We start from the raw sequence: 24682 nt of genomic DNA, 5'->3' as shown, positions 1-24682 counted from the left end.
ACTAGATTGCATCCTCCTGAGTGCCCCTGAACCACATTCATTTGGCTGAGAGACTGAGGGCAATTGCAGAGACTGACCGTTAGGAAATTATAATTACGGTTTTAAGCCACTAAGTTTTAGATAATTCTGAAAAGCACTTTAGACTCCTAGAAAAACTGAGTTGTCTACTGACTTCATTGCAGAGAGCTGTAAAGGCCAACATCATGAATGCTAATACCCTGGAAAAGTCAAATCATCCAGACTCTTCTAAGCACAACAGATCTTTAATGTCCCTTCGCTATGGCTGGAGAATAATCTAACATGTATCTGATAGAGTTGTTTGAAAGCCTCTGTTCACATCTCTCAGACTGGTATGGGTCAACTCTGGTCTGGTTTAATTCTAGGCAACTGCAGCAGCTCACCTTTCATTTAGGTCGTGGCCTACCCTGATTTTTTTGATCACTGACTGTGTCTTTGTCTGTGTGTGTATGTTTTGTGTGTTACCATATTTTATCTGAGGAGGCTAAATAGTAGTACTATAATTGTTTTGTAAACATAAAACATTCCAGGAAGTCAATATTGCTGATCAATCCAGCTTTAAAACAGATACGCAATTAGACATGACAAGATGCCACGTCTAGTATCATACCAAAGCTAGCCAAGCTTGGTGGCCCATGGATGTTATCCCAGCTACTTGGAAGGCTGATGCAGGAGACTCCATTGAACCCTGGTGATGGAGTTTGCAGTAAAGTGAGATCACACCACTGTGCTCCAGCCTGGGCAGCAGAGCGAGAAGCTGTCTCAGAAATAAAAAGAGAATAAAATAATAAAATAGGAGAGATCACGGGCGAGAGAAATGCATACAGCTGGGTGGGCACTGTGGCTCATGCCTGGATCCCAGCATTTTGAGAGGCTGATGTGGGTGGATCACTAAAGGAAAGGAATTCAAGACCAGCCTGAGCAAATATTGTGAAACCTGGTCTCTACTGAAAATACAAAGAATTTGCCAGGATTGGTGTCATACGATTGCAGTCGCAGCTGCTTAGGAGGGTGTGACTGGACAATTGCTTGAACCCGTGATAAGGAGGGAGCAGTGAGCTGAGATCACGCCACTGCACTCCAGCCTAGGTGACAGGGCAGGATTCTGTCTGAAAAAAAAAAATAAATCAGTGAGAGAGAAAGATACAGAGACAAAAAGAAAGAAAGACAGGAAGGAAGAAAGGAAGGGAGGGAAGGAGGAAGGGAATGAAAATTTGTACCTAACAGTTGTAAATACTTTTGGCATACATGTGATATTTTGATACAAGTAATGTGAACTGGTAAGGGAGGGATCAAAGAGGGGATGGGGGTGGGTTAAATTATACTTGCTTAGAAGGAATCATATCTAGTGTTCAGTGGCACAGGATGACTACACTTAATAATGACTTATTTTACATCTCAAAATAATTAAAAGAGCAAAGGTGAAATGTCGCTGATACCAAGAGAAGATATGCCAGACTCAGTGAGGTGGAATGTCGCTCAGAGTAAGAAAAGATATGCCAGACTCAGGGGCTCACTGCTATAATCACAACACTTTGGGAAGCCAGGGAAGGAGGATCATTTCGGTCTGGGAATTTGAGACCAGCTTGAACAATATATCCAAAGCATTGTCCCTACCACACACACACAAACACAAAAGCTGGGCATGGTGGTTGGTGTGTGTCTGTAATTCCAGCTACTTGGGAGGCTGAAATGGAAGGCTTGCACATTTGAACCCCGTGTTCAAGGCTGCAGTGAGCTATGATGGTGCCACTGCAGTCTAGGCTGGACAACAGTGTGAGACCTTGTCTCTAAAAAAGAAAAAAGAATCGATAACTGCTTGAACTGAAGGATACCCTATTTATTATTGATATATTTGTTGATTGATATAATTATTTTTGTGTTGGAGTCGCACTCTGTCACCCAGGCTAGAGTGCATGGTGCAATATCGGCTCACCGCAGCATCAGGCTCCCAAGTTCAAACCATTGTCCTGCCTGAGCCTCCCAATTAACTGCAACGTACTACAGGCAGGCACCACCATGCCCGGCTAATTTTTGTATTTTTGGTAGAGATGGGGTTTCATGGTGTTGGCCAGCCTGGTCTTCAACTCCTGTCCTAAAGTGCTCTGCAAGCCTCGGCCTCCCCAAGTGTTAGAATTAGAGACCTGAGCCATCACACATGGACAGTAAGATACACAAGACTCGGGGGATTTATCTTTTCACTTCATCCTCACAATGCTACAGGTGAATGAAAACACTTCATAACACGAATAACTCACTTGAAAATCAAAGTTGGTAACTTCTCCCTTTAAAATTATTTGTAAACTTACCCTATAAAAATTGATGATTGTGTCAAAATTTTTCAAGAACATACTTCCTCCTTGCAGATTAGTCTGTCAATTGTAAGAATTATGGACTGCAAAACTTCTGGAACTTGATGTATTTCATTTCTTTAGTTTGTATGATCAGGAAAATTAATTCATTTAGTTATTTCGGTCTAAATATTTTTATCATTCAATGATGTCTTAAAACTTTAAGCAATCCCGTCGGAAACTTTATGCTGTTGTTTATGTTTTATACACTTCACTTTCCTCTAAGTATGAGGTTTAAAGTGTTTCCATTCGTATTATCAATTAAATATGATAGGCTGACAGTGGAGGCACATGCCTATGATCTTAGCACTTCGGGAGTCTGAGGAGGGTGGATCAGGATTTTAAGAACAGCCTGGCAAACAAGGTGAAACGCTGTCTGCACTAAAAATACAAAAATTGGCCCAGCTGTGCTGCACACATATCTAATACCAGTTACTCAGGATGCTGAGGCAGGAGAATAGCTTGGACCCAGAAGGCAGCGGTTGCCATAAGCCAAGACAGAGCCACTGCACCCCAGCTTCGGCAACAAAGCTACACTTCATCTCAAAAAAATGTGATACTATCCCAACCACTCTAGATTATTCCTATCTGTAAGAACATATGACTACACCATTATTTACAACATCCATTGGCAAAATATTCAAGAAAAAATTAACGTGGGTACCTCACAAGACAAAACACTTACTTTCCACTATTTAAACTACAAACATTTAAATTCATTATGGTATGCACCTGAGAAACTTAGCTGGTTCACTTCTGATTTAGGTGAAAAAAAAAGTTTTCATTACCGTTATCCTCTTCAGTCACAGAATGCTTCACACAGAATGTTCTGGATGTCTTAAACTTTAGTATCAATACATCTAATTATTTCCTTTGACCTGTACTATTCCTCTAAAAAATAAACATTTTATGGTGAGGCAGACAGTTTTGTAGTCTTTCTGAAGACTTCTCCAACATTTTAACCTTGTTAGTTTTTAAAGAGAAACAGCCTAATTAGAAAACTTGAGCAGCTTGCAAGGGTGACATAACACATCCCTAATTTTGCATCTGTGTTCAAAGAAACAAAGGAAAACGTACAACAAACTACACAATTTACTCTCCTATTGAATTTGCTTTAAGCATGTGCGGCTAACCAATAACACCAGGCATCTTGCAGTACATGTAAAATTTTATTGTGAAAATTTTAAGGTAGGTATTACATCTAAACACTTTTCAAATAGCATCAACAAGTATGAAATTACATTGAAAACAATTCCTTTTCCTTTGAATACCTCAAAAAATTCATGGAGGAAGTCAGTATCTACCTCTCTCCACAAAACCAACATGTTTCTGTCAGTAATATGCAGGTAACGATGCAGAAATAACATTTCAATTTTTGATTTGCAAACAAGGATTGGTATGCAATAACTATTATTTTGAATGCTTGCTTTAATATCTGCTCGAGTCTCCTTTTTCAGATCGACTCTCCCCACCATCTACTATAGATGCCACATAAAGTGAGCTACCATATGCTTCACGAGGATCAGGGAGCACCCTACCCAGAGAAGGCGGATTCCTTTGGTCTTTTCTGCAAACATGCTCATGATCACAATAATGAAAATCACCACAGCTCCTTGAGTAACTCTCCCAACTTCTGCCATATCTATCTCGTGTATTACTATATGCATGGCAGGTGCTTCCACCATAAGACATCCGAGGCCCTCGTGCAGGTGGTGCATCATGAGAGGTCCCTGCAGGGTTGATAAAATAATATGTGGGACTACATTTAAACATTTGTACTGCTATCATTAAAGCATGAATTAGTTAAAGTACTATTTGGAAATATCTGCTTTCCTCCGCCTTTTTTGACAGGATACTAATCAAGTCTTCAATAGTCAGAAGGTTTTATTTAAGAGAAGTGTAAGAGTAGTATTTTGCAGCTTAACAAACTTAATTCTAAAGTAAATGCTCAGTCACATTTTCTTAACGTTAACTGAAGTTCTCACCTTCATATCATTCCCTAGGCTTTATACTGATAATGAGTACCAGATAAGCACTGTTTATTTTATTATTTGTGGACAATGATGAAAATGAATAAATATGTTTCTGGGATGATCAAAAAAAAAAGAATACTCAATATTTAAACATGTTGCATATGTCCTTTACAATTTTCCTTAGAATTTCATTAAAATAACAATCCGGTCTATTAAATAAAATTCTGTAATTTACAAATCCATCCTGGACCCTTACCGTATCCCTGAAATGCATCTCTATAAGAACTTCCACTTAGATGTTCAGAATGATCTCTACCAAGGGCCTCACCGTAGCCATCGTGATAACTAAATTGAAAAAAAAAAGTCTTTTCAATTTCCGAATGAACAATTTAAGAAATCCATTTGATAAATCCAGATAACATGACAGTACCTATATCCTCTAGAGGAATGTTCATCCCAACTAGAATGACCATAATCATGGTATGCATAGTCTCTAGGTGGTGGAGTATAATCCCTGGTTTCTCGGGAACTTGGACTATTTCTGCGTGCACAAGATTAAGCAAGGAATGTTAAATTGTCAACTTGTAGTATCCAAAATAGAACTACATTACAACTTAAACACAGTTAAATTGCCAACCATCTAAATAAAATACCCACAGATCCCAAATGCCCAAAATGCCCAAATGCCCAAAAAGCACATGAAACAGATACTGATAATCAATGATGCAGGAAATGCATTTCAAATAAAAAAGGAGCTTCCACACTTCACACACACACACTGGAAGGGCAATAAATTTTCAAAAGCAGGAAATAACAAGTGTTTGAGAGGATGTAGATAAATTGGAGCCCTGACACAATGTTATTTGGAATGAACAATATAAGAAATCTATTTGATAAATCCAGAAAAAGTTACAGTATCTATATCCTCTAGAGGAATGTTCATCCTGCCTAGAATGACCATAGTCTCAGTATGCCTAGCCTCTAGATGGTGGAGCATAATCCCTAGTTTCTCGGGAACTTGGATGATTTCTCTGTGCATAAGTTTAAGCAACAAATTTTAACTTTTCATCTTCTAGTATCGAATACATGACTAACTTACAACTTTAAATTAAAAGGCCAAACATCTAAATAGATATTTCTCCAAATAAAATAGGCAAATGGCCAAAAAGCACAAGGGACAGATACTCATATTCAGTGATTCAGAAAATGCATTTCTTTTTGTTTTATTATACTTTAAGTTCTAGGATACATGTGCATGATGAGTTAATGGGTGCAGAAAATGCATTTCAAATCCAAAATGAGATATCATATTTCACACACACAGATGAATGGCAATAAATTTTCAAAAGCAGGAAATAAAAAGTGTTTGAGAGGATGTAGATAAATTGGAGCCCTGATACAATGTTAGTTGGAATGAACAATTTAAGAAATCTATTTGACAAATCCAGAAGAGGTACAGTACCTATATCCTCTAGAATAACTTTCATGCCGACGAGAATGACCATAATCACGGTAAGCATGGCCTCTAGATGGTGGAGGATAATCCCTAGTTTCTCGGGAACTTCGATGATTTCTGTATGCATAAGTTTAAGCAACAAATTTTAAATTTTCTACTTCTAGTATCTGATATATGACTAACTTACAACTTAAACAAAATTAAAAGGCCAAACATCTAAACAGATATTTCTCCAAATAAAATGGGCAAATGCCCAAAAAGCACATGGGACAGATACTCATATTCAGTGATTGAGAAAATGCATTTCTTTTTTTTTTTTATTATACTTTAAGTTCTAGGGTACATGTGCATGATGAGTTAATGGGTGCAGAAAATGCATTTCAAATCCAAAATGAGATATCATATTTCACACACACCGATGAATGGCAATAAATTTTCAAAAGCAGGAAATAACAAGTGTTTGAGAGGATGTCGGTAAATTGGAGCCCTGATACAATGTTAGTTGGAACGAACAATTTGAGAAATCTATTTGACAAATCCAGAAAATGGTACAGTACCTATATCCTCTGGAATAAGTTTCATGCCGATGAGAATGACCACAATCACGGTATGCATGGCCTCTAGATGGTGGAGCATAATCCCTAGTTTCTCGGGAGCTTCGATGATTTCTGTATGCATAAGTTTAAGCAACAAATTTTAAATTTTCAACTTCTAGTATCCGATATATGACTAACTTACAACTTAAACAAAATTAAAAGGCCAAACATCTAAATAGATATTTCTCCAAATAAAATGGGCAAATGCCCAAGATGCACATGGGACAGATACACATATTCAGTGATTCAGAAAATGCATTTCTTTTTTTTTATTATACTTTAAGTTCTAGGGTACATGTGCATGATGAGTTAATGGGTGCAGAAAATGCATTTCAAATCCAGAATGGGATATCATATTTCACACACACACACTGGAAGGGCAATAAATTTTCAAAAGCAGGAAATAACAAGTGTTTGAGAGGATGTAGATAAATTGGAGCCCTGATAGAACGTTAGTTGGAATGAACAATTTAAGAAATCTATTTGACAAATCCAGAAAAAGGTACAGTACCTATATCCTCTAGAGGAATGTTCATCCCGATTAGAATGACCATTATCACGGTATGCATAGCCTCTAGATGGTGGAGCATAATCCCTCGTTTCTTGGCAACTTGGATGATTTCTGTGTGCATAAGTTTAAGCAACAAATTTTAAATTTTCAACTTCTAGTATCCAATACATGACTAACTTACAACTTAAACAAAATTAAAAGGCCAAACTTCTAAACAGTTTTTCCCCAAATAAAATCAGCAAATGCCCAAAAAGCACATGGGACAGATACTCATATTCAGTGATGCAGAAAATGCATTTCTTTTTGTTTTATTATACTTTAAGTTCTAGGACACAAGTGCATGATGAGTTAATGGGTGCAGAAAATGCATTTCAAATCCAAAATGGGATATCATATTTCAAACACACATTGGAATGGCAATAAACTTCAAACAGCAGGAAATAACAAGTGTTTGAGAGGATGTAGATCAATTGGAATGCTGATACAATGCTAGGTTGGAACGGAACATGATGCAGCTACTATGGAGAAATGTGGTGGTTCCTCAAGAAAACAAACATCATTATCATAGGACCATGCAATTCCACTCATATACACCCAGAACCGAATAGGCATACTCAAACAAATATTGGTGCGTAGAAATACTCGGGTGGAAACAACCCAGATAAAATAATGGGTTAATAGCTTGTGGAAGGAGTGAAGTGCTATGATGTAAATGAACCTTCAGGACATCATGCAAAAGGAGAGGAGACAAATACAAAAAGTCATGTAGTGTTTGAGCACATTAACATTAAATACCCACAACAGGTTAAGTTCAGAGGCAGAACACTGACTGGTGTTATCTAGCAGCTGAGGAAAAGGAGAAACTGGGAGGGACTGCTTAACTGGTAGTTGGAGTTTTAATTTGGAGTAATGAAAATGTTCTGGAAGTCGATGGAGGTAGTTGTTGCCTGGCACAGAACGTATTAAACACCACTTAACTGTTCACCTTATAATATTTAATTTTGTTATGTGAATTTCATCACCACAGAAAAAAAAATCAACTGTGTTTTTTAATTTTTCCTTTACCCATCGTTAGTTGCATAACCATCATATCTTGGTGACATGCGATCATTTCTCCAGGAAGATATTGTCCCTCTGCGTGGAGGAACTCCATAATTCTCTCTTCTTTGTGACATGGGACCTGTAACATTCAAATGATGGAACATTACGTAAAGAACACCAAATCTGAAACGCTATTTTCTCTTCTCTCAAACAACTTTTTAAAATTATTTCTTCTATGACTCCATTCTTTGTTTCCTAAATTACTAGACAGACATGACACTGTGAATATTTCTCATGGCTTTGGATAATCCCATGGCTTCCACAAGGCCAGTTCTTCTAATGAAGCTGAAGGCAAACATTAATGCTTAGGTAAAAGTTCATTTGTAATGGTTAATAACTACTTAGTTCTTATTTTCCTTTTCATGTAAATTACTGATGACTGTGAGTGACACAGGGAAAACACGTAAAACCATCAAACTCTTCACTGATTTTAAAGTTTACATACATTGTCCTTTCTCAGCCAAAGAAGGTAGATTTTCCAATATCATTCAGTCCATCTCACACACACATAAATACAGCTACCTTTAAATGACTATATGCTAAATGTTTACATAAAAGTTCTTTATCTCTAACTGGTTGGCTCTATCTTAAATGTTGACAAATTTAAAAGTATTAGTGAAGATTTTCTAATGATGGTCAGGATTTGCTTTTACTGCAAAGAAAGCAATGCTATGCAAGGGGTCATTACAACATTGTTGCTATTTCAAAATAGAAAGTTTCTCCTTTAATATATTCTTCACTTGCTATTCCTTAGAGGTCAGTGTTTCACATATGATACCTTCACTGGCTAATTTTCCAATGGAAATGTGTTGGCTTGGGTATCCTGAAGCCAATAAATACCTCCTTTCACCGATACTCTACGTATGAAATGTAAAATTGAAAATGGCAGTTTTTAACTTCCTCCATATGTGGATGGAGGACTAAGAAAGAATTTTAATTTGCTCTGCTTAAACTTCCTTGCTAAGAACTTTTATTTATTGTCTTATTTTCTTCTGCTCAGTCTGCAGTCTTACAATTCTCAAAAGTATTACTTGCATTCAACCCTACTGCTCACCTCATGTTGCTTAGTTCTAAATTCTCTCCTCAAATAATTTCAAATCTTACACTAAGGACCTTGTGTTAATGTTTAAACATCCCGGTACAATCTCAATTACTGATTTACATACACCTATATTTCACAACTCTGCATTTCTGTGATATCCACTTAATTTAAGAATTTTGGACTCCTACGTGTCTACCTCTCGAGCCTTAAATTTATTTTTAAATCATATTTAAGCCCAATGACTCCTTGTCTGCTAAATGCTCTTGTAGTTCTTTTGAATCTTCATGCAAGCAGTGAGTATGCCTTGCACATACGCATTACTGAGGTCTCAGAAGCTGGATGGCCAGGCTTAGCGGCTCACACTGTGAGTGAGTGTGGAAGGCTGAGGCAGCTGGACCGCTTGAGCCCCGGGCTTTAACATCAGTTTTGACAATGTAGTCAGATCCTCTCTCTACAAAAACATAGGAAAAAAATGTAGCTAGGTGTGCTGCTGCATGCCTGTAGTTGCAGAAACTCGGGAGGCTGAAACAGCAGAATTGCTTGAGCCCAGGAATTTGAGGCTATAGTAAGCCGTCATCTCACAAATTTGAGGCTATGGTAAGCCGTCATCTCACATAGTGCACTCTCACCTAGTAAGAGCAAGACTCCAACCCGGCAAAGTCACCGAACAAGCAATTTTTAGAATGGGACACCAGGGGACTTAGGAAATGGAAGAATTAATTACATCAAGAAGCCTACCATCAAAGAATACTGCTAGGAACTTTTAGAAAAATTAAGGGGAATTTTCTAGCCAACACAGGATTAAAAGGAATGTTGGCCTCACTCTAATCACTTCTTTGATCTGCAATGAGAAGCTCAAGTATTTCTTCAACATAAATCTGAAATGTACCTAGTGAGATAGAAACTATAATAAAAGCTATCAATCAGCAATTATGCTCACGTATGTGTCACTTCCCTTTTGTTCAATGAACTTAAAGCTAAGCATTCAGGTAAAACGGCTCATTTTCAGTCATACAAAAACTACGGTCTTTCTGTCAGGTAGCATTTACCTTGGCTTCCCATCCAACTACTGCTTCTTGCCACAGCAGAAGGAGCAGATTTTTTCGGAGGAGGACCTCCACTTCTTGAAGATGGACCTCTTTTAACTGGAGTGAGTCCCCTAGAATAACTCATGTTGAGATCAGGAGTGTATCCACCATCATCTGTATTTCAAACAAAATCTTTTTAGTTAACTAACATCACTGTTTCTTAAATGGCTAAGTTTTAGTTGTTTACAAATATTTTCTACATTTTATAACAAATTCACATTTTGTCTAAACTAATAAAATTAGCATTCCTACATGGTGTTAGTACACTTCAAGCAATAAAAGTTCATTTAGAAAATCTAGAAAGAAACTCAAGTATCATAATATATCGGTATGAGGGAGAGATGTGGGAAAATGGGGCGTGAACAGGGCAGAAACCTATCACTAAAATATCTAAATATAATAGGCATAAAAATATTAAAAGAAAAATGATAAATGACTGTTTATATCCTTCTGTAATGAGGAAAAATTTTCAAAGCACATCATAAAGATAAACTAATTTCCATTCAAAGAAACTCAAATATTTCCAATACCAAGAAGTCACATATCAGGAAAATACATTGTCTCTAAAATTTGTTAACACAATATAGAATTCTTAAAATTCCCTTATGAGACACTAATTTTCAGATGAGACTATGCTGAATTTTAACAGTCTTTAAGAATTGCATATTCGGTAATATAAACATATTTTTATACATCTACAAAAATGTAGATATATGCCAATTGCCAGGTGGTGTTACAGGTTAGAATTTATATATACATTCTCGTCCGTGGCAGAGTATAATTGAACCTCACCCTCAAGATCAGTGGAGACAAAATAGCCATGAAGCTATGCATCTTAAACTGGAGCAAACACTGCAATTTCAACTTGAAAACAATCTCCAATTAATTACACGTTTGGTTATTAAAACTCCAAGTTAATTGTTAGAGTTTTGAAGGTTGGTTAATAGATAATACAACTTAACCAACAGGTTTATTTATTTATTTATTCAGATGCACTCTTGACCTATCACGCAGGCTGGAGTTCCATGGCATAACCTTGGCTCACTGCAGCTTTTGCCTCCCAGGTTCCCGTGATTCTCCTGCCTCAGCCTCCTGAGTAGCTGGGATTACAGGTGCACGCCACCACGCCCAGGTAAATTTTTTTGTATCTTTAGGAGAGACAGGGTTTCACCATGTTGGCCAGGCTGGTCTGGAAATCCTGACCTCGTGGTCCACCTGCCCTGTACTCCCCAGGTGCTGAGGTGACAGGCGTGAGCCACCTCGCCCAGCCCATCCAACAGTTTTTTTTTCCTTTTTTTTTTAAAATATATGGTTTGTTTTTCTTTTGTATGTAAAGATGGACCCCTCGTTTCTATTAAGTAAATCACTCATAAATATCATTTTCAGTGACTCAGCCTCCAGCAAAGAAAGATTCATACATATCTGTGAAGCCGTGGTTTTTAGAACTTTCCAGAGTCACACACTCTTTTCAGAAATTAAAGTTCTACATTTCTTCAATTGAAAATGCTTTATGGCAGGCCAATGTACAAACTCTCTGTATCAAAATTACAAAGCAATACATTTGCATAGATGTTTCCACATGTAGACTACAAGAAAACAAATACTGCAAAATCAATCTTCAGTATTCAGTTACTTTTTCCTGTTGGAAAATTTCAAATATTACATCGTACTTTGATAATACAACTGACACGAAGTTCTGGGCCCTAAAGTAGAAAACTCTAAAGTATAATGAATATAAATGGGTTCTGCAGAAAACCGGTTGAGTACAGGCAATCAGCATTCACAAACACAACCCAGTTTCAAATGTGTGTTACTTCAATGCAAACTTACTATAATTTTAAAACAAATGTTAGATATTAGTTCAATCATTCTTCTAATACGCCTTTAGTACTTAGAAATAAGTTTGCTTATTATCAATAAGCTAATTTTCTCTTCATACAGGAAATTAAAAAATTGAGAAATTTCGATATCGTCAAACTTATTTTCTTTCAGTCCTATGGTTCCATCTTTATATTTTAAAACATTACCCAGGTGTCCTTCATGTGAGGGAAGCCACCCTCTTGTTCCTCCACTGTTTCTTCTTGCAGATCTCAGACTTTCTGAAGGGCTTCTGTTTCTCGAAGAAGCTGGTGGTCTCCGCCTACCATCACTTTGAAAAGATGGTTTCTTGGCTTGTTCTACTTTTATTGCTTTTCCATCCAAAGACTAGAAGTATTAAGGGTACTATCAATAACACTGGCACATTTAACGTATGCACATTTTACAAACATTTTTACATCAACTGTAGTTCAATTCGAGGTATTCTCTCTCAAAAGGAAACTTTTTTTTCTACTAAAATGAACACATCTTTAGCAATGCCAAATTTGAGACAGTTACTGAGCACATGCCTTCCATTAAGGGATCAAACACAAATTCTATTTTTCAAATTCCTTGAAAACTTCTCCATTATTAAAAAAAAAAACTCAAACATAAAAAAAAAGATTGACCCATCACACATTCTATGGAAGAATGTGGCACATCTGTTTTTTACAATATATAATCCACTTCATCTTTGTAGTCACATCACTGATTTGAAAGTTGCAATGTCCCAACGAAACTTGTGTCATTTAAAAAAAAATGAGCTTACTTTTTCAGAGTGATTAGTCACATTACTCATTATGAGTTGTTTCTTGTTGGATTTGCTAACACTTACATAAAATGTCCCCATATGATTTACAATTCTATATTGACTCTAAAAATGTTTCTGTAAATGTGATCCTTGTTTGATCTCATTAAGTTTTCTTGCCTTACTCATTTCTTACCTTGCCTTAGACGTGCCCCTAAAAAACGAATCTTAATATAGTACTTCAGGTAATTTCTCAGAAATGCTTAACTATCCTAATTAATTTCATAATAACATTTTTCACTGTAATCTTTTCTACAGGCCACAGCAATTTTTGAAAACAGTTTAGCTAATAATGCGATTTTAAAATTACATGGCTTTTGTTATTTGGAGGAAGGACTTAAATCCCTGAACAAGACCCCTTGCAGCCACATCGCCCGTTGTTCCTACCTTGAAACTTCTTTTGTTATTTCTGAGCTCAAAATATTTTCCCCAGATTTGCCCACGGCTGCTTCCTTCCCAGTGTTCTGAAGTCAGCCAAAATTCCTTAACTGTTAATTCCCCCTGAAAACTCGAAGAACCTCCTTTATTGGCCATCTTAACATTAATGTGCATACAACATTCATAGTTATTTTAACACAATAAAATATGTGAGATGAAGTAATTTAGAAATAACGTTGGCTGGGCGCGGTGGCTCACACCTGTAATCCCAATACTTTGGGAGGCCGAGGCAGGTGGATCATGAGGTGAAGAGATACAGCTCATCCTGGCTAACAGGGTGAAACCCCATCCCTACTCAAAGTACAAAATTAGCTGGGCGTGGTGGCACACCTCTGTAGCCCCTGGTACTGGGAGGCTGAGGCAGGAGAATCGCTTGAACCCGGGAGGCGAAGGTTGCAGTAAGCCAAGATGGCCCCACTGCAATCCAGCCTAGGGCACGCAGCGAATCTCCATCTTAAAAAACAAACAAACGAACAAAAACTTTACACAAATTATCTGCCCTTTTGCTTGAAAACTAGAGGGAAAAAAGAAATTATCATAGATTCCTATACAGAAGTCAAAATTATCTCCATACCTACCACAAAGCCATGAACCAAAAGCAAGTCTCGGTTTCTACCACAGCTTGAAATACTAATTTATAAGGGTGAATAAAAATGTACTTTCTGCTATGTGACAGGAAGTGTGCTAGATGTAACAGAAAGAAAAGCAACTAGCAAGACTTAAATATGCACTATATACAATTTCACGATCAATAGATTAATACATAGTACAGCGAGTAGAAAATACCTACAATATGCAATGAGGAAGAAAATATGAAATCTAAGTGGCTTTTGAAGCATAAATTTTATTTATGAGCCATACACAGGGAAGGATAATTCTCAAGAAGTCTAAAAAAGCACTTTGGGAATAGCATGAAGACTAACAGGACCTAAAAACAGATTGGGATAATGTTATTTATTTATTTCATTTATTTTTTGTTTTTTTGAGACAGATTCTTGCTCTGTTGCCAGGCTGGAGTGCATCGGCGTGGTCTCGGCTCACTGCAACCTCTGCCTCCTTGGGTTTAACCGATTCCCCTGCCTCAGCTTACTGACTAGCCGGAACTACAGGCACACACAACCAGATGCAGCTAATTTCTTTTTTTTTTTTTTTTGTATTTTAGTAGCGACAGGGTTTCACCATGTTGGCCATTATGGTTTCTTTCTCCTGACCTTGTGATCTGCCCGCCTTGGCCACCCAAAGTGTTGGGATTACATGCATGAGCCACCATGCCCGGCATGATTGGGATAATGCTATAAAGCAAAAAACACTAAAGAGCACAGAATGGAATGCTCTTGACTACAATGTAAAGGAATTCAATAATTAATATAATTACATAGAAGTTTAAAGCTTAAGTAAACACACAATCTCTAGATTTAAGACTCAACAGGACAAGAGACCATTGGTTCAATCAAAACAAGTCCTCAAACACACTGGGGAAATGAGTAATTAGCTATTCATGTTACATAAATTACTCTGGTGACAGGAAAGAAATGTCCTTAGGAGAAAAAGCAAGCACGGAGCCAAGAATGCCAGTTACTTCTTCTGTTATCTGACTTCAATGTTCTCATATTATTTTCTATTTTCAACTACTTAACCTTTCCGTAAATGTAAGGGTCTTATTTAAATACACTTTTGCAAGAATATATTTTCATAAAATACATTCTTCAAGAAGGAAAGAGTCTTTCCTTCTTGTGCGTCTGTTATCAATAGCATTTAATAAATATTGACTTATTACTTTCATTTACATGAGGGTTCCTTTTAAGTTTTAAAGCTCTTCAAAACCTTTTAAAATCTATTTGCACTCATATTGAAATATAAACATAGAAAAAGGTTACCAAATATTAATTTATAGAATGTTAATTCCAATACCCTTCCAGCTACACTTGCACGTATATGGCACAAAAAAGAGGATGGCTTCATATGTCATTCTACTATCTTCAAAAGTTTAGTAATATTAAAAAGACCTAGAAATATTGTTAATTGAAGAACAGAGTTAGAATATTAGTAATAAGGGACTCTTACCTTTCCATTCATATCTTTGGCAGCATTCTTAGCATCTGCAGGGTTCTCAAAAGTAATAAATGCAAAGCCTCTGGATTTGCTGGTTCGATCCTTTATCAAAAGAACTAAAATATATGAAAACATTTTACATTCATATAATGGACTCATCAAGGTACTCACCATCTAAAGGTTACATCAAACTAAAAAATAATTGCATTTCACATCACTATTATGGTTCTCAGTACTCAGTCACCCCTACAGTCAGTCTAGTTTATTCCAGTTTGTTTCGGAACTCCACAGCACATTTACTTTCCCTCATTTTCCTTTCTAAGTAGTAGGTTATCCTTTCCACAGAACCTTAACCTACTACTATGAGAATTTTCCAAATATCAAACGGATACTACAAAATAAGAGTTTAAAATGCATAAGGCATTTTAACGTAGGTATACAATGAACTTCGAAAAAATATATTTTTTCAAAACATATATATATAACATACATATTTTAAACATACATATTGAAATATACATGTGAAAATACACACACACACACACACACACACACACACACACACACAGAGAGACACGGTTTTAAGAGTTACCTTCTGATATGGGACCATGTTTCCCAAATACTGCTTTAAGCATCTTCTCATTGGTTTCTCTATTGAGGCCACCAATGAAAAGCTTGCCAGGATGATCTGCTTCTACCATTGTGCTGTAAATGGTAAAAAATTATCTATATTTAGATATAAATAAGCTAAAAAGAGAAAATTTTATTATGTACTGTGCTGAAAACCCAAGTAAAATTCCCTTCCCGAGGCTGACATCTTTTTAGTATTTCTTACTTTATATATGTAAAATTTGTAACACTCAGAGCAGAGGGGCACTAACTTCATGGACAAATGCTGCATTTTAGTATGTACCTGACAAAATCTCACTTCTAAAAATTAGATAAGAAAAGCTATTGTAATTTTCCTCAGTTGCAATATGAAGAATGTCCCCATTTAAATAATTTTATTTGAAAAGAATCTATTTATGAGGTACAGTGTGATGTTTTGCATATTTTCTTTCTTGAGATGTATGTCTCCTGTTGCCAAAGTGAACTGCTCACTGCAGGCTCTTCCACCCAGCCTCAACTGATCTTCCTACATCTCAGCTTCCCAAGTAGCTAGTACTACAGGCGCTTTCTACCACAGCTGGGCAATTTTTTGTATTTTTAAAAATAGACAAGGGTTTCCCCATAGTGCCCAAGCTAGTCTCCAAATCTTCGGCTCAAGTGTTCTGCCGGCTTGGGACTACCAAAGTGATGGGATTTCAAGGGTGACTCACCACACTCAGCATGATATTTGGATAAGAGATTAAATCGAGCTACTTAAAATGTTCTAGGAGGAGAATATTTTAAATAGTTTACCATCTTTTAGTGATTTGAAATATACAATAGGTCAAAGATCCCCAAACCCTAGCCTTCAACCCGTACCTATCTGTGGCCTGAATGTGATGCCGGAGGATGACATGTAATACCTGTCTGTGGAGAATGTAACGCCTGAGGATGACCTGAGGTGGTACACTTTTATCCGGAAACCATCCTCCCTACTCCCTCGCTGGCCCTCCCTGTCCCCGTGACAGCCTCACTGCCCCACCTGGCCTCTGTCACATTGCTCCTACCGGAAGACCCGCCCCACCACGTGCCCCTCGGAGACCTGCCGCCAGCCCCCACTCCCAAACGTGTCCACCTCGCCGCCTTCTTCCCCTGCGCAACCCTTGTCTGAGGAAAAACTGACTTCTACTAAACCAGTCCCTGATGCGAAAATAGCAATGAAAGAGTCCATTACGTTACCCAGGCTGGTCTCAAACTCCTGACTTCAAGCCATCCTCCGACCTCCACTTCCCAAAATGCTAGGATTACAGGAGTAAGGCAGTGTGCCAGGTTAACAGAATAACTTAAGCGCATCTATTTTGTTCCAGTTTTCGGCTATCTGACTCCATTTATCTCGATTACAGCCACTTATTCGGTTTAAATTATTTACGGTGCCAAAGATACATGGAACATCTTTCAAATACTGTCATACAACGAAGGAGACAATCACAGGCTTTACAGAGGCAAACTGAAACTCAGATTATTTGTGGCCCCATATTTCTACATACACTAAAGTAACACAATTTATGTCAAAATTTGATAATTTCTTCCAAGCAAATCAGACACGCGACATGTGCTAACTAAAAGTGTGACTTTTTAATCGCAGTGGTTAAGTGTATTCCCTGTATTCTGAATTATGACCACATTCACAGAGAAAACCCGCTTTAATAAAAAGTGCACATGAAAACAAATGGCGGCTTAGCACCATCTCCCACAACTAGTCGGACATATTAGGCACTTAAAGGTAGAATCCTCAGCAAAAATCAATGAGTTTAACGAAAGTGAGTCTCTTAATAGCACTGAGGAGTTCTTTCCCCCACTGACTCCTCCCGTAATTCAACAACCACACATAGAAAACCCATCCCCTTTTGTAGACAAAATCCCAAACCTTTGCTTTCTATTCTTGCCGAGAGACCCAGTTGTCCAGAGAAACAGAAAATACCTGCGCTTTTTAGTAGGACAAAGAGCCTGAGGTTCGCCTGGCCCTCAGGCCGTACGGAACCGGCTTCGGAACACCACAGGGCCAACTGCGGGAAGGACAGCGGCAGCTAGCCTGAGAGGGAAGGACGCCGGAAGCCGTGCCCGGAAATCCCGCCTACCTCCAGCGGCCAATCATTGCGAAGGCGGTGGGCGTCAGCCAGTTCCTGCGAAGGCTGTGGGCGTGTCCTGAGGCCCCTCCGCCCCAGCTGGCCTGCAGCTCCATCATCTCGCGGTAACTCTTCCGAGACCACGCTTGTGCCATGTGGCGGGCGGCGGTGGAATAAGGCACACGCGAACTGTGAGCCCTTTGCAATTGTGGGCATGGAAGACCTACACCCTAACTGGCATCCTGAGTGTGGCAAGACATTAATTAGCCCCCAGGGAACACATGAAACATCTGACTTCATTAAGCAGGCTAGGCTGATGGTACCGAATATTGCAGATCCAGAGGGGAGAGAGAGGGACAAGCGCTGCCCGCTGGGGCGAGGGCAGCGGCGGTGGCTTGGGGGGATTGGGGCAGGGCGGGTGCGTGGGACTAAAGTCGACTGGTACGTTGCTGAGGTGGAATTCCTCTGCACCAGAAGCTGAAACCCTGCAAGGATTCTGTCAGGTCTAGGCAAATACATACTCCGAGTTCCATGGTTCCTCCCTGAGGATGCTGTACTCACAGGGGCATTCCAAAGGACTTCTCATCCTGTGTCCTGGGCACACGGGAGGCCTACCGCCATGGTCGCCAATGCAGTGATCCGTGTGCACTGCTTTGCTGGTGCAGAGGCTCTCACAAGTGCAGTGGTGGCCGTGGTGCCTGCTAGCGGGGCTCTGGAAGCCAGGGCCTTGGCATCCGACTCCAGGGCTGCTGTGCGCAGCTAACCCTGCTGGGTATCTGAGCCGCAGTGTGAGAGTGACAGGCTAAGGGCCCTGTGGGGCTCCCCAGGAACCCTGTTCCACATAGGTGTAGGATGTGGTTCTCAGCAGGGCAAGGCCCGCAGGCCTCTCCTGGAGTTGCCCCCAGAGTCGAGGGCTGCCGTGGGGGTGGGGTGGGAGGCACAGGCTTTGCTCTGTTGGAGCCTCAAGGAGGGCACCATGTTAAGGCTGGAGGCTGTGCAGGAGAGGATGGTCTGTGCACAGAGCAGGAAGACAACCCTGGGGGAAGAGGCATGCTAGTGGGGGATGACATCATTGCAGAGATGGAGGTGGTGGCCAAGGAGGAGGCCAATGTGGAGCCACAGCAGGAGGACCTGCAGGCACAGCCTGGCCCTGGCCCCAGTACGCCCCGGCCAGCAAGAGACTCGCTGGACGTCCTTCACTTGGAGCTCCGCTACGTGAATGTCCCAGGCCACAGGGCATCCCCGGCTTCTGGGCCAGAGCCATATCCTTGCAGCTTCCAATTCGGGATGGTTGGCAGCAGGGGATGGGCGCCGAGCTCCCGGGAGCGGAGGTGGGGGGAAACAAGGTGGTAGGCACTGGCGGTCAGCCAGGATTCAGGGCATGGGGGACAACAAGGGGAACCGAGAACAGGCTCATGCACATAGGAGGGCAGCTGAATTGCATGTGCCCTGAGGGCATGTGGTAGGGACAGGAAGCCAAGCACAGCACTCACCAGGGAGAACAGCAGCGCCAAGGACCCATCATAACAGCAGAAAGTTGAAGGATACGATTCACTGGGAAAGTCCCTGGAGGAAGGGGAGTCTGCATGCCCATGCCAGCCATGGAACTTCCCTGCTCCCCTTGCCTGTGTCCAGCAAGCTTACCCCAGAAACACAAGGTGCTCAAGACTCGATGTCACTGTGCACGGGGCTGCTGTCCTATGCAAGGCAGGCACTGTCTCCCCAGACACAATTTCTTCCCTGTGCCAGCACTGCACCCGAAGATGTTTAGGCCCTGAGTATATATAAGCTCCCTTGAAACCACTCGAGCTCCATGGGGAGAGCCAGGCACAGCCCCGTAGCTACTTCTACCCACAGCGGTTGCCTGGGGTGGACACGTGCACCCCTCAGGGAGACCAGGAGAAGGAGAGACCACACACGCAGACAGCAGCAGAGCCTGTCTAGCACCCAGCACAGGAGGGCCTCCTGCAGCTCAGAAACGCCGAGCAAGTAGTCGCCTCACACAACAACACCCCGCCCCCAACCCCCTGCCCACTTCTTCAGTGCCAGTCCCTGGTCAGAGCAGGTTGTCTGGGCCTGCCTCCACCCACCACCAAGACCACCACAGCTCTGATGGTGCCCTCCACGCCAGACAGAGACAGAGGGCCTGGAAGGGAAGGTGCCCTGCCCCACACTCTCCGTGCTCTTGCAAAGTTGCAGGGTGTTTCCTTGCACGCCCACCCAATCATCTGGCGGCTCCTTGACCAGAGGCAGATTGTGCGGCACACCCAGATGTTGGCCGGGATCACAAATGATGATGAAGTCCTGCTAAGCTACGTACGTGATGGATTTGCAGGTCAGGCTAAGGAGCCTGAGTCTTCGGGAGGGGTCTGGTGTCTGGGTCAGGTTGAGGTACCCCTGGGACCCGGGGGTGTCTCAATGAGAGAGTTGGGAAGGAGAAACACACGCTTCACCCCAGCTAACAGGTCACCTCACCCCAGCTACATGAAATGCTGCTTTGAGTACGTCCTCTTTCTCCTTCTTGGCCAGGTAAGGGGAGGAAAGCAACTCTTCCGGGTACCGGCGGCAGGATGAAGTTTTCCTTTTATCACAGTCTTTACTTCCACAATGAAGTGATCATTCGGGAGTACTGCCTTGGCATCCTCGGTAAGGAGCGCCTCCCAGCATGGTAGGGGAGCTGGTGTGTGGGAGGGTAGGTCTGGCATGAACCTTCCTGACTCCTCTCTCTGCAGGATACGGGATGTCTCATTCCACTGCAGTCTAGTGGTTGTGGGATCAGGAAGGTCAAGCCTCCAGCTGCAGGCCGTACAGCTCCTACCTGACCTTCTTCAGCTGGTTGGCTGAGCATGACTGCCCAGGTTCTGGCAGGATTGCTGAGGTGAGCGCCAGGTAGGGCATCATGGGAAAGGATCTTGCTGGTCATTCCTTGGCCTCTGGGGAACTGGCTTTGAGCCATGACCTGAACTAACCTGTACCCACTTCTGCAGTCCCCTAGATCATCAGCCAGAGCCTGTAGCTCAATCCCCTGCAGTACTTCTCCAGGGAGGGAGGCCATTAGAGAGTGAACAGAGAGGAGGCCAGGTGAGCAGTCTAGGGCTGGGGACTGAGAGGCGGTTGATTCCTGGAGTTGTGCCCCACATGGAGAATCCAAGCCTCAGGGAGGTGACTGCAGTGAGCAATCCCACGCCATCCATGGGCTGGCGGAGAAATGGCCATCAAAGGACTGTAACACCCACATTTTAGGATTGGGGCACCTTAAGCCGCCTAAGAGGAATAAGTGTCTAAGGTCAGTGGGTGAGAAGCAAGGCTCAAGTGGTGGCTGTCTCATCATCCCTCACCGGCTGAGTCCTGAGGCCGGCTACCACTTGGGGCTCAGTTTGGGCTCAACCAGGGCCCTCTCACCCTCCACGCAGATATCCTCCCAAGGCCCCTCTCTACGTCCTCCCTGATGGGCTGTCCCACGCCCATCATTTTTTGTTACAATGATCCCAGGCTTCCCTGAGATGCTTTCTGCCCTCTGCCATCATCACTCACACTTCCCTGCCCCACCCTGCCCCACCAGACAAGAGAGGCCGCTACACAGGGAATCTGGAGAACCACACTGGGCTCACAGGGGAGGAAATGTGAAGAGATTGCAAAATGGATGAGCCCTTCATTGTGTGTCCAGGGAGGGAACCTGGCTGGGAATTAAGGCCCACCTGAGTAGTGGTGTGGACACCCAGTGTTACTTATCATGATGAAGACCTGCTTTGTCACATCCCCTCATATTAATATGGAAGTTATTTTCTTGCAATAGTGAAACAATGTGCACAAAGAAATAGTGTTTGTTCAGATTTGTGTAGAAATACAGCAGACGCGTCCCTTTTCCATTACAATTCTCATGTGAGACTTGAAGTGTTTATTGAGTTGTAAGATACATTTTGATGGTTCTGCCCACAGCAAATTTTATGATCATGTTTGCACTGCAGAGACATGGAATCCAGAAAAGTTTTGAGTGACTTTCAGCTTCTTTTAGAGCACTTACTTGTAAATTTTGAATTTTTTTCCGTATAGTTCTCTTCAGTTTATTATAATTTTATATGCAAGGTGATTCATTTGTTTTATTTGCCTTTTGTGGAAACTTTGTTTTAATGTACTTTCTGTTTTCTGTTAGATATGCGAGTTGAACTGTGAGTACAAAATTTTTATTTGCATTATTTAGTTGTTTTGGGGTGTCTGTGTGTGTTTTGAGGAGTATTGCTCTGTCACCCAGGCTGGAGTGAAGTGGCAGGATCTTGGCTCAACCTCAACCTCCGCCTCCCAGCTTCAAGCAATTCCCCTGCCTCGGCCTTCTGAGGAGTTGGGATTACTGGTGCATGCCACCATGTGCAGCTAATTTTTGTATTTTTAGTCAAGACTGGGTTTCACCATATTTGCCAGGCTGGTCTCCCACTCCTCACCTCAAGTGATCCACCCACTTTTGCCTGCCAAACTGCTAGGCTTACAGCGTGAGCCACCATGCCCAGCCTCATTTATTTGTTTATGTATTAGAACCCTTCTTCTACTCTCTTCATGTACACATATTTTAGAGTGATTGAAAGAATGTATTTTATTTATTTAGTCAATAGTACAATTTTAAAAGTAATCTTTTTATTCAGTAAATACAGTATTGTGAATAGGTTAAGCCTTGTATAGTATTGTCATTCTCTCTTTCATAAATTTTTCAAGAACTCTGATACTGTTTCCGTCCCCCCGCCTCCGAGGAGAACATGCAGATAGGTCCAAAAAATTGTGGAAGTGAGTGGGTAGGAAAATATAATTTGAAGGCCGGACGGGGTGGTTCACGCCTGTAATCCCCACACTTTGGGAGGCCAAGGCTGGTGGATTACCAGATGTCAGAAGTTCAAGACCAGCCTGGTCAACAAGGTGAAACCCCATCTCTACTAAATATTCGAAAATTAGCTGGGCATGGTGGCAGGTTCCTGTAATCCTAGCTATTTGGGAGCCTGAGGCAGGAGAATCGGTTGAACCCAAGAGGCGGTGGTTGCAGTGAGCCAAGATCACGCCACTGCACTACGGCCTGGGTCACGAGACCAAAGCTTTGTCTCCACCACCCCACACCCCCCAAAAAAGCATTATTTTGGGAAAAACCCATCCAGCACTTGTAAAAATAAGGAATTATTAGGCATGGCCACTGTAGTGGTCTAAAACACGCTTTGAAATTCTTCTCAAACCCATTTGAAAATATTCCTGATGGAGCTGAACACAGTACTTGCTTCTAATGTATAGAAAACACTGCAAGCAGTTTCTGGATACTGGACCACCTCTGGCCTAGTTTAGAGACAGTGACACGGCTCTGCCTAAGTCTCCTGCTCTCATGGGGACAAACCCCTTAGGAGCCCCCGACCAGTACATCACGCAGTCTAACACCCTGATAACACTATGCAGAAGGGACATCCAATGGAGAGACTCAAAGAAACAGAACAAGGTGTCTGAGCATCTCAGCAGTCCAGCCCCTGCTATTTGAGTCACGCTAGCCATGGCACCAGGGAGATGAGAAGACACCCGCCAATGTCCCCATCTTTGGCCATCACTAGATTGCATCCTCCTGAGTGCCCCTGAACCACATTCATTTGGCTGAGAGACTGAGGGCGATTGCAGAGACTGACCGTTAGGAAATTATAATTATGGTTTTAAGCCACTAAGTTTTAGATAATTCTGAAAAGCACTTCAGACTCCTAGAAAAACTGAGTTGTCTACTGACTTCATTGCAGAGAGCTGTAAAGGCCAACATCATGAATGCTAATACCCTGGAAAAGTCAAATCATCCAGACTCTTCTAAGCACAACAGATCTTTAATGTCCCTTCGCTATGGCTGGAGAATAATCTAACATGTATCTGATAGAGTTGTTTGAAAGCCTCTGTTCACATCTCTCAGACTGGTATGGGTCAACTCTGGTCTGGTTTAATTCTAGGCAACTGCAGCAGCTCACCTTTCATTTAGGTCGTGGCCTACCCTGATTTTTTTGATCACTGACTGTGTCTTTGTCTGTGTGTGTATGTTTTGTGTGTTACCATATTTTATCTGAGGAGGCTAAATAGTAGTACTATAATTGTTTTGTAAACATAAAACATTCCAGGAAGTCAATATTGCTGATCAATCCAGCTTTAAAACAGATACGCAATTAGACATGACAAGATGCCACGTCTAGTATCATACCAAAGCTAGCCAAGCTTGGTGGCCCATGGATGTTATCCCAGCTACTTGGAAGGCTGATGCAGGAGAATCCATTGAACCCTGGTGATGGAGTTTGCAGTAAAGTGAGATCACACCACTGTGCTCCAGCCTGGGCAGCAGAGCGAGACGCTGTCTCAGAAATAAAAAGAGAATAAAATAATAAAATAGGAGAGATCACGGGAGAGAGAAATGCATACAGCTGGGTGGGCACTGTGGCTCATGCCTGGATCCCAGCATTTTGAGAGGCTGATGTGGGTGGATCACTAAAGGAAAGGAATTCAAGACCAGCCTGAGCAAATATTGTGAAACCTGGTCTCTACTGAAAATACAAAGAATTTGCCAGGATTGGTGTCATATGATTGCAGTCGCAGCTGCTTAGGAAGGTGTGACTGGACAATTGCTTGAACCCGTGATAAGGAGGGAGCAGTGAGCTGAGATCACGCCAATGCACTCCAGCCTA

General features: G+C 41.3%; 1 protein-coding gene and 1 pseudogene across 4 annotated transcripts; both read right to left on the bottom strand.

Annotated features, from left to right (window-relative positions):
- Nucleotides 1–3519: 3519 nt before the first annotated feature.
- On the bottom strand, nucleotides 3520–17998 carry LOC736145 (RNA-binding motif protein, Y chromosome, family 1 member F/J-like). Of its 4 annotated transcripts, XM_009445034.4 has the most exons (13): nucleotides 17861–17998; nucleotides 17119–17177; nucleotides 15884–15996; nucleotides 15304–15407; nucleotides 12164–12341; nucleotides 10098–10250; nucleotides 7971–8085; nucleotides 6906–7016; nucleotides 6356–6466; nucleotides 5805–5915; nucleotides 4773–4883; nucleotides 4599–4687; nucleotides 3520–4099 (listed from the first exon to the last, which is right to left on the bottom strand). In XM_009445034.4, exons 3-13 carry the CDS (start codon nucleotides 15990–15992, stop codon nucleotides 3798–3800), a joined length of 1494 nt encoding a protein of 497 aa, XP_009443309.1. In that variant the 5' UTR covers nucleotides 15993–15996; nucleotides 17119–17177; nucleotides 17861–17998; the 3' UTR covers nucleotides 3520–3797. The 4 variants fall into 4 exon arrangements, with proteins under 4 accessions (XP_009443309.1, XP_016800202.1, XP_016800203.1 ...); XM_016944713.3 differs by lacking the exon at nucleotides 17119–17177; XM_016944714.3 differs by lacking the exons at nucleotides 4773–4883; nucleotides 17119–17177.
- Nucleotides 17999–24169: 6171 nt separating this feature from the next.
- The window catches only part of LOC736791 (RNA-binding motif protein, Y chromosome, family 1 member F/J-like), a 366893-nt pseudogene continuing 366380 nt past the window's right edge, over nucleotides 24170–24682 (bottom strand).

Source organism: Pan troglodytes, chromosome Y (assembly GCF_028858775.2).
Source record: "Pan troglodytes isolate AG18354 chromosome Y, NHGRI_mPanTro3-v2.0_pri, whole genome shotgun sequence".
Classification (NCBI taxonomy): domain Eukaryota; kingdom Metazoa; phylum Chordata; class Mammalia; order Primates; family Hominidae; genus Pan; species Pan troglodytes.
This window is presented reverse-complemented; position numbering and strand designations above follow the sequence as displayed.